We start from the raw sequence: 18,631 nt of genomic DNA, 5'->3' as shown, positions 1-18,631 counted from the left end.
AAATTGGCACTTTAAATGATCTCTCTTTCCTTTAGTGATTGCTTTAAACTCCTGGCCTGGAGGAAAATTATCAAAGGTCAACTATCAAAGTTCTTTCATTCAGATTTCTCTTTCTCATTACAATATTAACCTTATTTTGTTATTTCTGGTGTCTCCCTGCCTAGTGTCAAGACTCCTTCACTGCCATAACTTCCAGCTGACAGATGATCCTTTCTACTCATGGAGGTTCATATATGTTGACCATACTGGATTTAGCTGCCTCCAACTTTTGTAACTCCCCCATATGTTCCCCAACTGACAATACTGACCCATAGGTATGGACATCTCTATGCCCCTATTCAGCAGGAAGAAGTTACAGAAGATGAGACCTTCTACCTTCAACAACCTTAAAGATTTAAGGGTCAAAATTGTTCAGGGGGGAAATGATGAGGGAGCAGAAGGCTTGCTGAGGAGAAAGCATAAGCTGACACCCTGCAATCTCCCCCTCCACCACACTCCTGGGTAGGATTATGTGTGACATTCTTCCAGGAAGCTCCTAACTATCTTCATGTTAATGCCTTGCAAAGGGGGAAAAACAACCTTAACTTGAAAAGGGGAAGGCCTCTGGTATCTTGTAGGTCCTCTTTAGCACATGAAAGTTCTTTCGAAAACTTCCCTTTTCCCTTACATCCCCCAACCCCATAGTATATAATCAATTGCTCCTCACAACCCTAGTGCAGGTCTTTCTGCCCATGGGTCCTGTCCCTGTGCTTTAATAAAACCACCTTTTTTGCAAGCATGTGCACACACACACACACACACACACACACACAAAACCCAAAAAATAACCGAAAAAACAAAAAAACAACAAAAAACAGAACAGAACAAAACAAAGAAGTAAATGTAGCAAGGTAATGGATACTTACTGGATTGTTTTTTCTGACAGCAGAAATAAATGGAAACGAGAAAGGCAATGATATAATACAAATGAAATGTAAAAAGGGAAATAAAAATGTGAATAGAATAGAAATAAAGGCTGAAGATGCACAGTATTTTGCGATGTACCTTGAAGCCAGTCTACACCTTCTTGCAATCCTTCTCCTTTTATGGCATCACTAGCACTGAAATAAAATCCATAAAAAACATATCCATTTCATTACTTCATAGAACCATAAGAATAAATAATTACAACTTTGCTGTATGGCAAATTAATATAGTCTAGTAACATATATTTGAGCAAAACTGGTAAGCACTGAAACTGAATATACATAAGAAATAAAAGTCTGGGTGCTCAGGAAGAAGACATGAGAAACTTATTCACGATTTATAACAGACATTTGGAAAAGTGTTATCACTAAAACAGTTATTATTCTACTTTGCCCAGCCCCAGTGGCTCAATAACATTTAATTATTAGAAATGGTTGACTTAGGTTGTAATTTAGCCACATGATGGAGTGACTTTATTTGAAATGGAATTTGATATCTATAAGGTATAAATCTGTAATTAAAACTTTGGTAAACTGGTAGAATAAAAAAAAATCTCAGATTTCAATCATACTCTTCTATCTAGTGGCTTCAGGAACTGGACAGGTTATTTAACTCTCTGCCTTTATTTTTAGCATCTATAAAATGATGCTAAATAAACTAAAATAATGAAATGCAGAGGATTTTTATAGTATCAGATAATCTTTTTCAAAGACATAGACTGATAGCAATTAGTATAAACAATTAGATTTTCTGAATGATTAGGGTTCCTTTTAAGTGTGCTAAAGCATGATTTAAAAATGTACCTAATTACCTAAAATAATTAATTTGATTCTAATCAAAACAGAAATTACTTCCAAGGAATTACTTATTAGATTATGAATATGACTTATCATAGAATTATTTTAAAATAGAAAGACAGAAACCAACAGCATGTGAGACATAATTATTCAAAGTAAATTACAGATTATCCATATCAATAGCAAAACATCAGTAACTGAAATGCTTATAAAGATCAATGTATTGATTTACAGTCCCAAACAAGACTAAGGTCCAACCGAACAAGTAATAAAATGGAAAAACTTGTCTCCTTTACTGGAGGCGTTAGTGCCATACTAAAAACCCTGCATCTTTTCCTATAATTCCCAAATGTTTGAATTCTACCTTTCCTTTTGAATAGATCATCAGATCTGTAACTAGAATAAAAGCCAAAGTCTTTACCATGTCCTACTAGGACCTGTGTGATACAGCCTGTGGCTATTTCTCAATGGCCTCATCTCCTACAATTTCCCCCTAGATCTCTCTGCTTAAGCCAGCCTGGACTTCTTGCTATTCCTGGAACACATGAGGCATATTCTCATCTAAGAGCCTTTTCACTTGGCTGGCCTCTCTGTCTGGAAAGCTATTCCTCCAAACTTTTGCATGAATTTCTCCCTGACTTCAATTAGATTTCACAGAGGGAGCACCTCTCATTCTTTCTCTTATTATCCTACTTTACTTTTCTTCATCCTTCCAGATATTTTACAAAATATCTATTTATTTGATTTGTTATCTATTGCCCTCACAAGAGAGTAAATAAGCAAATATGTATATACTTATTGTGCCAGGGACTTTATCAAAGAACTTTTTTAAAAGAACATTAACAAAATCAGACCCCGAGAATCAGAGTTGGCTATATATTTAGTACAATGATTAAAAATAAACCACAAAAATTTCCAGGCTGCATTTTTCTATAATCTTTTCTTTATTGTCCAGTAAATTTACTTGGACCTAAGGCAAGAGAGATAGAATGTTTTATCTTTGTATCACTGTTACCTTTATTTCTAAAACTGGAAAGAAAAATAAGTGTATTTTCAATTTTATACACGCTTTAATGAACATAGCAAAAAATAAAAAACAAGCTTAACAAATGGAACACTAGAACTTCAGTGAGGTACTGTTTGAATAGAGTCAAAATTATAGACAACTTTCAAAGAAATACTTGGCATTCTTCTATAAGTTATACAGAAAATATAGAACCTGGCAATATAATACTGCACATCCTTATAGCAACAGGACATTACCTTTTCTCTCCCTGAGAAGTATTTAGATGTCACAATTGAATAAAGAAATCTGTTAAAATTCAATTGCTGATGTTAAATTTTAAGTAGAGATTTTTTTCCACTTGCAAAATTAATTTCTATTTCAAAATTAAAAGTAGGACTACATCTTTTACTATAAATTAGACCTGTAGTCTTAATGTGAAAACTCACAATGCTTAATACAAAGCAAAAATTAAAAACTATTCTACTTTGGGTATTACTAATTTAGGTATGATTTAGAGAAATACAAAGGTTCTACCTATACTTCTCTACCTAAAATCCCTCCTTTCTTTACCAACCAAGTATCACAGAACCACAAATTCCAAATCAAGAGACATTTCGTAAAATTGACTCTTCCTCTGATTCCAAAGTAAGGAGGGTTCTACTCAAGATATGTAGTGTTTCATTCCTGGGTAGAGGGGCTGGTGGCCCTGAGTATTGAGGCGTTTCAAGGGCTTTCTCAAGCTCTCTTCTATGAGATTCCTTTTTCAGCACCAAGGTTAGCTCTGGAAGTTCTTTCCTGAGCTCTACTATCTCCTTGTTCCATATTCTGTTTCTCTTTCTAGAGGCAGTATATTTCTCTGCTTCTTTGTTAGGTCTTTCTCCATAGACACCTTCTTCTAAAAAAGGGAAAACTGGCAAGAGAAGGACATCTTGCAGCAGAGGGAAGTAGGTGGGTGGATAGAAAGAAGCTCAAATTAATATAAGGTAGGCACTAAAATACTATCTAATATATAACTTCTGGTTATCCTTCTTGGAATATTTGGCAGAAAGGCACACCAGCGTTAAACGTAACCATAAGAAACTGCTTTCCAAATAAACAATGTATAATAATTTTAGATACTAAATACTGAAGAGTTCAATTGTCTTAGTATATCCAAATAAAATTAATATTTACATTTCTATATACTCATATAAACCAGTATTTGTTGTGTACATACTAAGTACCTGGTACTACTATTATTCTAGGGGTTACAGAGTGAATGAAACTGATAAAATCCCAGCTCTCATGGTGCTAATGCACTAGTATAGGTAGACAGACTATAAAACAAGAAAAACCCAAAGAGGACATGGCAAGAGAAATATAAAGCAAAGTGTATAAAAAAAAACAAGAGTTGGGGTAAGATATAATGATATTTTGGAGGGTCATCAGGAGAGGTCTCTCTCCTGGAGGAAGTACAATAGCAAGCCAGGAAAATCATTTTGGAGACAGATTCAGACAAAGGGACTAACAAGTACAAAAAAGTCCTGAGATGGGATTGTGGTTGGCTGATTCAATGTGCAGAAGAAAATCAGTGTGCTTGAAACTGGGTAAGTGAGCTAAATTATTCTTTTAAAGAATTGTTTATATTTTTGTATCCTCAGAAAGATATGAAAAGTTTTTTTTTGTTTTTTTTAAGATTTATTTATTCAAGTAATCTCTACACCCAATGTGGGGCTGAAACTCACAACTCTGAGGTCAAGAGCTGCATGCTCTGACTGAGCCAGCTAGGTGCCCCAAGATTGAAAAAAGATTTAATAATAATATACTCATGAATACCTGCACTGCTACAATTCTACACAACTAAATCCTTAGCTTACATTTTATCATGTTAGATGACGTATACAATGAGCTTAGGAGGGAAGAACTGAAGCTCAGAGATTTTTTTCAGAATGCTATAATGAAGAGTAAATATAAAACATTACCAAATATGCCATGGTTTATCTTTGATGTTCTCTAAACACAGCAGCTGAGACACTTTTACAGATGTCACTGCATCTCTAAGATCCATTTTGTTTGCAAAGAATAAGATTGGTATTCGGCGGTGCTTAATATCTAAAAGACAAAATAAGACTATCATCACACTTCCAGCTTTTTGGTCATTTCCCCAAATATTTAAAATTGAAATTCACTAAAACTGTTTTCCAACCACTTCTTTCTGTATCACATATACGCCAACATTTAAACACATTCACTGTCAAGAATGTATTTGAATGATAGGAGAATTAACAAAATACTTCTTCTTAAGACTATCCACCTTCTGGGATGCCTGGATGGCTCAGTCCATTAAACGTTTGCCTTCAGCTCAGGTCATGATCCCAGGGTCCTGGGATGGAGTCCCACATCGGGCTCCATGCCCAGCAGGGAGCCTGCTTCTTCCTCTGCCTGCCACTCCCCCTGCTTGTTTCTTTCTCTCTCTCTGATAAATAAATAAATAAAATCTTAAAAAAAGAAAAAAGAAAAAGAAGACATCCGCCCTCTGGTTGGAGCTTTAAAACAAAGATGAGTGAGGTGGGAGTTACTGAGCAGTACCTACACAGGGGTCAAATATTTTGTTTTGTTTTTACTGTCAATAGAAAGGAGTCAAACTTCAAATGAAAGTAGAAGGGAGACAAACAAGATCTTGATTTTAGATTTTAGTTAACAGGTTAGAAATAACAAACTAGATACTTTAACAAGATATTTTACCTTGTTACAACTTTGGAAACATTTTTCACTGTTTTGAATAGATAATACATTTAAATAGTTCAACATTCAGAGGACACAAAATGGTATACAGTAAAAGAATCTCCCTGTCCCAGGCCATCCACTTGTCCTCTCTAGAAGAGTTAACCTATATCACCTATTGCTTGGCATCTTTTTAGGAGTATTTGCAAAAACTTATATATTACTCTTTATACAAATAGTAGCAGACTATCAGTTTTATATCTTTTGCTTTTCACTTAATTTCGTATCTTGGAGCCTGTCCCATACCAGTAAATAAAGAGCAGTTTCTTCACTATTTTAACAGTTGTAGAATATTCTGCCTTTTAGTACTATGTACTGTAATTGTTTAATCAGTATCCAGTGAGATATATTTGTATTGTTGCCAATATTTAAAACTATAAACAATGCTGAAATGAATAAAAGTGTACATAGCAAATTTTGTACATGGGTAGTATGTTTGTAGGATAAATTTGGGAAGTAAAGTTGCTGGTTAAAGGATATGTAAATTGCTATTTTGATAGTGATTACTGAAAAGGCCTTCCTTTAAAAATTGTATCAATTTACACTTCAACAACAATGTGTAAGAATGAACGTTTCCAGTGCCCTTGCCAAAAGTGTTATCAAACCTGTTGATCTTTTTATGATAGTGGGTAGGTAAAAAAGTACTATCAGAATATGTTTACTTTGTTTTGAGAAAGGTCAAGAATTTTTCTATATATTCAAAAGATGCTTCTATTTCTTTTTTTACGAACTATTTTATCCTATCCTTTCCCCATTTTTTAAAAGATTTTATTTATTTTTTTGAGAGAGAAAGAGAGGGAAAGCACAAATAGGGGTTGAGGGGCAGAGGGAGAGGGAGAAGCAGACTCCCCTCTGAGCAGGGAGCCCGACTCAGGGCTCCATCCCAGGACCCTGGGATCATGACCCGAGCCGAAGGCAGATGCTTAACCCACAGAGCTACCCAGGCGCCTCTAAGTTTTTATTTTCTATTTTATTGATTTGTAGAAACACCATAAGTAGTATGGAAAAAAGTCCTGTAGCTGTGATATAAACTGCAAATATTTCCCCTTGCTTGTCATTTGCCTTTAACTGCTCATGGTTTGTTTTATAATTAAAAACTTTTTATATAGTCAAATTCATCAATCTTTTCTTTTAGGATTCTGGGTTTTGTATTATAGTTGGAAAGACCTTCTCTTGCCCCAGAATTATTTTAAACTTCTCCCATAGTTTCTTCTACTGCTGCATTGGTGTGGTTTTTACATTTAAATATTTAGTCCAGCTAGAATTTACCCTGCAACAGAGAATGTCAGAATGGATAAAAAAGCTACACATAACCATATGATGTTTACAAGAAACACACTGAACATAAGGACACAAACAAGCTGAGAGGAAAAGGATGGAAAAACATGCATACACATAAATGTAAGAAAGCATGCTAGGCTACACTATAATCAGACAAAGTAGTGTTCAAGATGAAGGGGAAAAGAGGCATTTGTTGTTGTACTCTGTGCCATTTATTATATGTCAGTGCTTTTTTAAAGTTTTTATTTAAATTCCAGTTAGTTAACATACAGAGTATTATTAGTTTCAGGTGTACAATACAGTGATTCAACACTTTCATACAACACTGTATGCTCATACAACACCCCATGCTCATCACAAGTGCCCTCCTCAATCCCATTACCTATTTAGCCCATCCCTCACCCATCTCCCCTCTGGTAACCATCAGTTTGTTCTTTATAGTTAAGAGTCTGTTTCTTGGTTTGCCTCTCTCCCTCTTTGAAAAAGACAGACATTTAAAAATTACGAAAGTGTCACTCACTCAAGAAGACAAAACAATTTTAACTGTATATGCATCTAATAAATGAACACTATCACCTGACATTTATAGACCCTTCATCCAACAATAGCAAAATACGTATTTTACTTAACGGCAGATGGAACATTCACCAAGCCAGACTATGTATGATGACCCAGTATTTCTAAGGATGAAATCATCCAGAATATGTTATTCCATCAAATGGAATTTAGAAATCAATAACAAAAAGAAACCTAGAAAATTCCCATATATTTGGGAAATTACATAATACACTACTAAATAATCTAAGGATCAAAAAAAACTCACAAGGTAAGTTAGAAAATACTTCAAACTAAATAATAAAGGAAACAAACATATCAAAATTTGTGACATGTAACTAAATCCTTAAAGAATATGTATTGCTTTAAATGCTCATATTAGAAAAGGTGTAAAATCAATGATTTCCACTTCCATCTGAAAAAGGCAATAGACAATGAAATACAATGTAAGTATAGAAAATTCATAATAAACCAAAGAACAGAAATTAACAAAAATTTTTAAAAGACAAACCAACAGAAGAAATTAACAAAGCCAGAGTTCTTAAAAAGTTAAGAAAACCAATAACCTCTTCAAAAAATTGAACAAGAAAAAATGGAGGAAACATAAATTATCCATATCAGAAATGAAGGAAGATACACAGATTTTACAGACATTAAAAGGATAGCAAGAGGATATTATAAACAGTTTTATGTCAGTAAACTTGACAACATAGATAAATTTTAAAATCTGGTCAAAAATTACCAAAAGTGACCTAAGGAAAAATACCAAACTTTAATAGCCTTATATCATTTAATGAAATCTAACTCCTGATTCACAGTCCCTCTTACTCCCCCATACTCCCACACACATACAAAATCCCAACCCCGATGGCTTCACTCATATATTCTATCTAACATTTAAGGATGAAATAATACCAGTTCTATCCAATCCAAAAAATAAAATAAAAAGAGAAAGAGTAAATATTTTCCAACTCATTTTATAAGGCCTCTATCACCCTGATGAATAAAGCATTTTAAGAGTTACAAACCAAAAACCTTATGAGCACAAAAACAAAAATTTTTAATAAAATGTTAGCAAATCCAACTCAATGATATATCAAAAGGTTAATATTCAATGGTCAAATGAGATTTAACCCAGGAATGTAAGCTTGGTTTAATATATGTGAATACAGTATAATATTATCATTGTAATAGATGTAGAAAAAGCATTTGGTAAATTTTAACACTAGGTTATAATGGAACATTTTGAAAAACTAGGAATAACAGAAAATTTCCTTGACCCAATAGAGATATAAGCATACCCTAGTGAGCATCATAATCAGTGGTAAAATATTAAATGTAAAGAATGGAAATAAGATACAGAAACAACCTAAGTATCTATCAATGATGAATGATAATGATAGTGAATAACATGGGCTTGAATTGTGCAGGTCCACTTATACGTGCCTTTTTTTCAATAAATATATTGAAGAATATTTTGGAGATTTGCAACAATTTGAAAAATCCTGTAAACAAATCATGAAGCTTAGAAATACTGAAGGAAAATTAAGAAAAAGTTAGGCATCTCATGAATGCATAAAATATATATAGAAATGAGATGATTTTATCACTTAGTATCATAAAAGATATATAAATCTATTATAAAAAGTTAAAATTTATTAATTCTTATGCACATATAGACCAAATATGGCAGCATTCACAGTTGAGAGAAATGCAAACAAATGTAAAGATGCAGTATTAAATCATAACTGCATAAAATTAACTGTAGTAATACTGTACCGCTGTAATAATTTCATAGCCACCTCCTGTAGCTATTGCAATGACCTCAAGTGTGGAAGTATCTGCTTAAAATGCTACGTGATACTAATCATCTCTATGTGAGCAGTTCCTTTCTCTAGTAAATTGTGTGTATCACAAAAAGCTGTCACAGTTCTCATATATTTTTTCATCTTATTTTGTGTAATACTGTAAATCCTGAATTACACCATGGGACCCATACAAAGTGCCACCAGTCATGCTGGAAATGCTCCCAAGAACCGGAGAAAAGTCATGACATTACAAGAAAAAGTTGAATTGTTTGATATGTACCATAGATTGAGGTCTGCAGCTCTGGATGCCCACCATTTCAAGATAAATGAAGCCAGTATAAGGGCCATTGTGAAAAAAGAAAAGGAAATTCATGAAGCCATTGTTGTAGTTACACCAGCAGGCGTGGAAATCTTGCACTTTTCATGAAATACCTTTTTACCTTGTATTGAAAATGTAGCTTTTATGTGGGTGCAGAATTGCTGTAAGAAAGGCATACCTATAGATTCTAACGTGATTCAAGAAAAAGTGAAGTTATTATATGAACATAAAGCAATAGGAAGGTGGAGAATTTAATGCTAACAAAAGATGATTTGGTAATTTTAGAAAGAGGTTTGCCTTAAAAAATGTCAAGATAACAGGAGGAGCAGCTTCTGCCAACCAAGAGGTAGCAGACAGAATTTCCATAGGTCGGAGCGCCTGGGTGGCTCAGTTGTTAAGTGTCTGCCTTCGGCTCAGGTCATGATCCCAGGGTCCTGAGATCGAGCCCCACATCTGGCTCCCTGCTCCGAGGGAAGCCTGCTTCTCCCTCTCTCACTCCTCCTGCTTGTGTTCCCTCTCTCACTGTGTCTCTCTCTGTCGAATAAATAAAATCTTTAAAAAAAAAAAAAAAGAATTTCCATAGGTCATTAAGAAAATCCCTGGGGAAAAAGGGTATCACCTGAACAGGTTTTTAATGCAGGAAAAAGTGCCTTATTCTGGAAAAAAAAAATGCCACAAAGGACATTTATTAGTAAGGAAGAGAAGCAAGCACCAGGATTTAGGGCAGGAAGAAAAGTAGGAATAAGACAAAACTTACCATTTTTATTCAATATTGTACTGAAGGCCCTAGCCAGTGCAATAAGACAGGAAAAAGAATAAAAGACATAAAGGCTAAAAAGGAAGCAGTAGAATTTTTGTTGTTGTTGACTTTAGACAGGGAAAATTCTAAGAAATGTACAGAAGAACTATTAGAATAAATATATTTAACAACCTCCCAGAATACAAAGTCAATATTTTCACATACTAGCAATGAACCATTAGAATATGAAATAAAATATACTATTTATAATAGCTTCAAAAATGTAAAAAAACTTATGGATAAGCTGAATGAATGATGTATAAGACCTCTACAGAAAACCATAAAAGACAGGGAAATTGAGAAAAGGATAAACATATTAAGTGACATACCATGCTCATGAGTTGGAACATTCAGTGTTAAGTCCAATGTTAAGATGTCAACTATCCCCAAATATAATAAAATAAAATCTCAGCAGGTTTTTTAAAAAAATTAGTAAGCTGATATAAAAACTTATTTGAAATATGGAACACCTAGAACTACCAAAATCATCTTGAAAAAGTAGACCAGGATTGGAAGATTTTTCCTATCTGACTTCAAGATTTATTATAAATCCATGGTAACAAGCCAAATGTGAAAGGACATAAAAGAGATCAATGGAATAGAACAGAGTCCAGAAACAGGTGCACATATATACAGTCCAATTAAATTCAATAAGTGTGAAAGTCAAATGCTTTTGACAAGTGATTCAGTGAAAAAAATTTTTTTTCCAACAAATACATTTTGGGATAATTGGATATCTGTAAGAAGAAAGTGCAAAAATTAATTCAGGATAGATCCCAGGCCTAACATAAAAGCCAGAACTATGAAGCTTCTAGAAGAAAACATAGGAGAATATGTTAGTAATCTTAGGGTAGGCACAGATTTTTTTAGGGAGTACATAGAAAGCTTGTATTTAAAAAAAATTGATAAATTATACTTCATCAAAATTAGATATATTTGTTCATTAAAAGATACTGTGAAGAAAATAAACAGGCAAGCCACAGACTGATGAGAAATCTTCAAAACACATATATTTAACAAAGGTCTCCTATCTAAAACTTATAAAGAAATGTTAAATTTTCAATAATAGGAAGACAACCAAATTAATGAATGGGCAAAAGATTTAAAAAAGACATTTTATAAGAGAATGTACAAGATTGGTGAATAGAATATGCAAAAGTGCTCAACATTAATAATCATCAGTAAAATACAAATTAAAAGCACAATGAGATCCTATTATATACTCAGTAGAAAGGCTAAAATGAAAAAAAAACATCAATCTTGGAGAGGATGTGCAGAAACTGGAACTCTCATTTATGTTACTGACAATGTAAAATAGTATGACCACTTTGAAATTCTTTAAATATCACCCATACATCTATCCTATGACTCAGCAGTATCATTCCTAGGAATTTTTTGAAGAGAGATAAAAATATGTCTATAAAAAGCCTTTTACAAGAATGTTCATATCAGGTTTATTCATACTAGGCCTAAACTAGAAACAGTCTAGATGTCACTCAACAGGATACTGGATAAACAAACTGTGATATACATACATAATAGAATGTTACATAGAATAAAAAGGAATAATCAAGTGATACATAAAACAACACAGATGGCTCCCCAAAACATTATGCCAAATAAAAAAACTTATGCACGAAAATGTATGTGCCTTTACCCCCATTTATATGAAACTGTAGAATAGGCAAAATTAATCTGGTGATAAAAATCAGATTAGTTCTGGTATGAGGTATTAAGTGTTGATTGGGAAGGGGTGTGAAAGTACTTTCTGGGGTAATGAAAATGTTGTTTCTTGACAGGCAGTATAGTTATATGAGTGTACGCATTTGTCAAAATTATTGAACTATGTCCTTAAGATCTGAGCATTTGACTGTAAACAGCTTATACTTCAATTTTAAAAAGTTCATATATAGGGCGACCGAATGGATTGAAAAAACAAGACTCATCTATATATTGCCTACAAGAGACTACTTCAGAACCTAAAGACACAGACAAACTGAAAATTAAAGCATGGAAAAAGATATTCCATGCAAATAGAAGCAAAAGAAAGCTGGGGTAGCAGTACTCATGTCAGATAAAATATATTTTAAAACAAAGATTGTAACAAGAGACAAAGAAAAGCATTGCATAATGATAAAGAAATCAAGAGGATATAACAATTGTAAATATCAATGCACCCAACACAGAAACATCTAAATATATAAAGTGTGTATTAACAGACATAAAGGGAGAAATTGACAGTAATAGAAGAATAGTAGGGGGCTTTAAGACCCCATTTACATCAGTGGATACATCATTTAGACAGAAAATCAATAAGGAACTTTGCTCAGTGGCTTTGAATGAACATATTAAACTAGGTGGATTTAACAGATATATACAAATATTCCATCCCCAAACAGCAGAATACATTCTTTTCAAGTACACATGGAATATTCTCCAAGACAGATGATCACATGTTAGGCCACAAAACAAGTCTCAATAAATTTAAGGAGACTCAAATCATATCAAGCATCTTTTCTGACCATAACAGTATGAAACGAGAAATCAATTACAAGAAAATGAACAGAAAAATACACAAACACATGGAGACTAAACAACCAATGGGTCAATGAAGAAATCAAAAAGGAAATAAAAAAATACTTAGAGACAAATAAAAATGAAAATGCAATTCTTCAAAATTGTAGGGAAACAGCAAAAAGCTGTTCTTTTTTTATAAAGATTTTATTTATTTATTTTTATTTAAGAGAGAGAGAGAGAGAACATGAGCAGGGTGGGGGGAAGGCAAAGGGAGAGAGAGAGAATCTCAAGCAGACTCTGCACTGAGCGCAGAGCCTGAAGCAGCACTTGACTTCAGGACCCTGCGATCATGACCTGAGCTGAAATCAAGTTGGACACTTTACCAATTGAGGCACCCAGGCACCCTGCAAAAGCAGGTTTTTTTTTTTTTTTTTTTTTTAAGATTTCTTTTTTTGAGAGAGAGTATGTGCAAAGGGGCAGAGGGGCAGAGGGAGAGGAAGAAGGAGAGAAGCAGACGCAGGGCTCACTTCCCACGACCCATGAGATCATGATGACCTGAGCTGAAATCAAGAGTCCAACACCTAACCAACTGAGCCACCCAGGCACCCCTCACAAAAGCAGTTCTAAGAGGGAAGTTTATAGTAATATAGGCCTACATCAAGAAACAACAAAAGAATCTCAAATAAACATTATGATCCTTTACCTAAAAGAAATAGAAAAAGAACAAACAAAGCCCACAGTTACTAGAAGGAGGAAATAAAGTTCCAGGTGGAAATAAATGAAATAGAGACTAAAAAGTCAACAGAAAAGATCAATGAGACCAACATAAACAAAACTGATATACCTTTAGCCAACCTCATCAAGAAAAAAAGACAGAAAGGACCCAAATGAATACAATCAGAAATGAAAGAGGAGAAGAACTGAAGAAGAACCACAGAAATACCAAGGATTATAATAGACTGCTATGAAAAATTATATGCCAACAAATTGGACAACCTAGAATAAATGGATAAATTCCCAGAAACATACAATCTACTAAGACTGAATCAGGAAGAAATAGAAAATCTGAACAGACTGATTGCTAGCAACAAAACTAAATCAAAAATCAAAAGACTCCCAATAAACAGAAGTCCAGGACCAGTGGGCTTCACAGGTGAATTCTACCAAACATTTAAAGAAGAGTTAATACCTATCCTTCTCAAACTACTCCAAAAAATAGAAGAGGAAAGAAACCTTCCAAATTCATTTTAAGAGGCCAGCATTACTCTGATACCAAAACCAGACAAAACATTCTAAAAAAATATTACAGGTCAATATTCTGGATGAACATAAATGCAAAAATCCTCAACAATCACCAGTTGAACTCAACAATACATTAAAAGGATCATACACCATGGTCAAGTTAGATTTATTCCAGGGATGCAAGGATGGTTCAATATTAGCAAATCAATCAACATGATACACCCTATTAACAAAATGAAGGATAAAAACCATATGATAGATGCAGAAAAAAGCATTTGACAAAATACAGTATCAGTTTATGATAAAAAACTCTCAACAAAGTGGGGTTAGAGAGAATATACATCAACATAATAAGGCCAACAGATGAAAAACCCACAGCTAATATAATACTGAATGTTTTTCTTCTAAAATTAAGAATAAGACAATGATGTCTACTCTTGCCACTTTTATTCAGCACAGTATTATGAGTTGTAGCCACAGTAATTAGACAAGAAAAAGAAATAAAAGGCATACAAACTGGCAGGGAAAGGTAAAACTGTCACTCACTGTTTGCAAATGACATAGTATACACAGTAAACCCAAAAGTTCCACCAAAAACTACTGGAACTAATAAATGAATTTGGTAAAGTTGCAGGATACAAAATTAATATACAGAAATCTGTTGTATTTCTATACGCCAATAAGGAAGCAGCAGAAAGAGAAATTAAGAAAACAATCCCATAGGGGCGCCTGGGTGGCTCAGTCGTTAAGCATTTGCCTTTGGCTCAGGTCATGATCCCAGGGTCCTGGGATCAAGCCTCGCATCAGGCTCCCTGCTCAGTGGGAAGCCTGCTTCTCCCTCTCCCACTCCCCCTGCTTGTGTTCCCTCTCTTGCTGTGTCTCTGTCAAATAAATAAAATCTTAAAAAAAGAAAAAGAAAAAAGAAAACAATCCCATTTACAACTGCATCAAAAAGAATAAAATGCCTAGGAATAACCTTAACCAAGGAGGTGAAAGACTTGTACTCTGAAAACTGTAAGGCACTGATGAAAGAAACTGAAGACAACACAAACAAGTGGAAAGATATACTATGCTCATGGATTAGGAGAATATTGTTAAAATGTCCACACCACCCAAAGCAACCTACAGATTTAATGCAATTCCCATCAAAATACCAATAATATTTTCTACTGAAATAGAACAAATAATCCTAAAATTTGTATGGAACCACAAAAGACTCCAAATAGCCAAAGTAATCTTGAGAAAAACAAAGCTGAAGGTATCACAATCCCAGATCTGAAAATATAGTACAAAGCTATAGTAATCAAAATAGTATTGTACTGGTACAAAAACAGACACATAGATCAATGAAACAGAATACAGAGCCCAGAAATAAACCCGTGCTTATATGCTCATTCATCTACGACAAAGGAGGCAAGAAAATACAATGGGAAAAGAGTCTCTTCAATAAATGCTGCTGGGAAAACTGGACAGCTACACGCAAAAGAATTAAACTGAACCACTTTCTTACACCATATACAAAAATAAACTCAAAATGGATTAAAGACCTAAGTGTAAGACCCAAATCCATAAAACTCCAATAAGAAGACTTAGTAATCTCTTGGACATCGGCTGTAGCAACATTTTTCTGGATATGTCTCCTCAGGCAAGGGAAACAACAGAAAAATAAACTACTGGTACTACATTAACCTAAAAAGTTTTTACACAGTGAAGGAAACCATCAACAAAATGAAAAGGCAACCTAATGAATGGGAGGAGATATTTCCAAATCATATAACTGATAGGAGATTAATATCCAAAATATATAAAGATTTCATACAACTCAACACCAAAATACACTAATAATCCAATTTAAAAATGGGCAGAGGACCTGGATAGATATTTCTCTGAAGAAGACATACAGATGGCAAACAGAAAAGATGTTCACTATCACTAATCATCAGGAAAATGCAAACCAAAACAACAGTGAGATATCACCTCATACCAGCCAGAATGGCTAGTATCAAAAAAATAAGAAATATCAAGTGTTGGTGAGAATGTAAAGAAAAGGGAACCCTCATACACTATTGGTGGGAATGTAAATTGGTGCAGCCACTATGGAAAAAAGTATGGAGGTTCCTCAAAAAATCAAAAATTCTTAGAAGTACCGTATAAGCCAATAATTCCAGTACTGGGAATTTATTCCAAGAAAACAAAAACACTATTTTAAAAAGATATAGGCACCCCTATGTGTATTGCAGCATTATTTACAGTAGCAAGATATGGAAGCAATCTAAGTGTCCATCATTAGATGAACAATAGATAAGAAGATGTTGAATTGAATATTACTCAGCCATAAGGGATGAGATCTTGCCATTTGTGACAATGTAGATAGATCTAGAGAGTATTATGCTAAGTGAAATAAGTCAGACACAGAAAGACAAATAGCATGATTCATTTATATGCAGAATCTAAAAATCAAAACAGATGAACAAAACACAACAAAACAAAAACTCATAAATACAGAGAATAAACTGGTGGTTGACAGAGGGGATGGAGTGAGAGGGATGGGTGAAATAGGTGAAGGGGATTAAGAGATACAAACTTCCAATTACAAAATGAATAAGTCACTGAGATAAAAAGTACAGCATAGGGAATATAGTCAGTAATATTGTATTAACTTCGTATGGTGACAGATGGTAATTACACCAATCGTGGTGAGCACTGCATGATGTACAGAACTGTTAAATCACTATATTACACACCTGAAAACAATGTAACATTGTACATCAACTATACTTCAGTAAAAAAGTAAAATTAAATTTAAAAATTTTTAAAGTTCATGTTTACCTCAGCTGAGAAATCCTTTGGGAATCTATCCCAAAAAATAAATGCATCAGTACATAAAGATAACTTACTTGGACAAGGCTTCAGTTGAGGAAACCAAGGTTTCCACTGTATTTGAAGCTGATTTTGTAGGAATCATTTCATATTATTGGTCAATGTTAAAACAGTTTTTGAGGAGAAAATGGAAAGATTAACACAAAGGGAATGCATAATCAAAAATGCATTCTCAACCCAGATAACCCAGATAAAAGCCTGTTAAGTTTTTAAAAGTGAAAGAGTCACATAAAATATACAGGCTAGATAATTATTACCCCAAATATCTGAATAAGCTTAAGGTTGTTCAATAAAAATACCAGTTAGTGTGGTTAAACAGGAAGAACTGTTAGAAAGCCCCATGCTATTTCCCATTCTATTTCTAACAAATCCACACTTCTTTTAAGCCATCACCTCTTCCTAAAAGTCATAGCACAAAGACCACTTACTTAAATCTTTTCCCACGAGTAAAGCTAGAAATGCAGTTTCACAATACTTACTGGAGAATTGTATTGTGGAGAAAAAAAAGAATATCTAATAATAGGTAAAATAGACTAAATGGTGGTATACTCATAGAATGGCATATTAGGCACTATTAAAAAGAATAATTACATATATTCATTTTGACTTGAAAGGATTTCCATAATTTAATGTTCTCTGAGATAGGTAAATGCAGAAGAGTGTAGAGAATATGATCCCATTTTAGTAAATAACAACGAGAAAAAAATACCAAATTGTTAATACTGGTATCTTGAAAAGAGGGTAGGGCTGGCAGTTAAGAGTTTAAAAACAGAAAAGATCTGTTTTAGAAGAATTCTCAGAATACGTAAGAAATGCTGTGTAATCATACATATATATATACATGTATGAAAAGTTGGTAACCAAAATAATTCTAATGACTGTTGAAATACATGGATTTTTACTTCCTTCTTTATTCTTTTCCTGTCTTTATTTTTTGCTATTGACACATGTGCAATCAGAAGAACATTTTTATTTTAGGGGGAAAAAAAGGTCAGAGACCTGGAAAATACTGCAAAAAGCTTTGAAATTTAAAAAATACATGGTGCTATAGGTAGATATGAATTCTGAATAATTACTATATTTTAAAATTCAAAAACAAAGGAGAGTAATATATTCGTTAATGTAGACAGCTATTGAATCATTATATTGTACACCTGAAACTAATATGACACTGTATGTTGTTTCAATTTAAAAAATTAAAAATTTTAAATAAGAGATAATTACATAGAATAAGCAACATTTTCTGCCAAGACCAAAGAACAAAAAAAACATCTTACGTAAACAGACCCTAAAGCACAGATATCACAGACACACACATATACCTGGATGGTTCAGCATAGTATCAAGTTCTTCTTTGGCCACAACCATTCTCAATCTATCACTACTATCAATGACAAAAATAATGGCTTGTCCTTCTCTGTATAAGGAATGAGAAAAATTAAAGATAAAATTATACATTTTTCCATGTTTAGCATTCATTTGCATTTCCTAACCTGTGTATTATCTTTTTATTACATATTAGTTTATATGAGTGACTACTATATTACCATTAGTCCTATTTCATGTAAAATAATTTTTTCTCAGATGGTTGATAATATGGTAAATTTAATGACTTATTTCATAATTTTTAAAAATTACAAGTAAAACCATAATTCTATTACACAGATGCAATCATTATTAATATTTGGGGGTAAATCA

At 33.5% G+C, this 18,631-nt stretch overlaps 1 protein-coding gene across 6 annotated transcripts in view; it reads right to left on the bottom strand.

Moving 5' to 3' along the window:
- ARL6 (ADP ribosylation factor like GTPase 6) overlaps nt 1-18,631 on the bottom strand; it is a 42,491-nt gene that overhangs the window by 8,039 nt on the left and 15,821 nt on the right. For 3 of the 6 annotated variants that reach the window (XM_032406378.1, XM_032406372.1, XM_032406377.1), the window contains 5 exons: nt 18,256-18,350; nt 9,457-9,477; nt 4,731-4,860; nt 1,045-1,100; nt 906-918 (listed from right to left, as the gene is read on the bottom strand). In XM_032406378.1, coding sequence (XP_032262269.1) covers nt 906-918; nt 1,045-1,100; nt 4,731-4,860; nt 9,457-9,477; nt 18,256-18,350 — 315 coding nt within the window. The remainder of the gene's footprint in view (nt 1-905; nt 919-1,044; nt 1,101-4,730; nt 4,861-9,456; nt 9,478-18,255; nt 18,351-18,631) is intronic. The other 3 variants (XM_032406374.1, XM_032406375.1, XM_032406376.1) reach the window with 3 other exon arrangements.

This window comes from Phoca vitulina, unplaced genomic scaffold (genome assembly GCF_004348235.1).
Source record: "Phoca vitulina isolate PV1807 unplaced genomic scaffold, GSC_HSeal_1.0 scaffold8, whole genome shotgun sequence".
Classification (NCBI taxonomy): domain Eukaryota; kingdom Metazoa; phylum Chordata; class Mammalia; order Carnivora; family Phocidae; genus Phoca; species Phoca vitulina.
The sequence above is the reverse complement of the archived record's forward strand: the minus strand, read 5'-3'. Positions and strand labels throughout refer to the sequence as shown.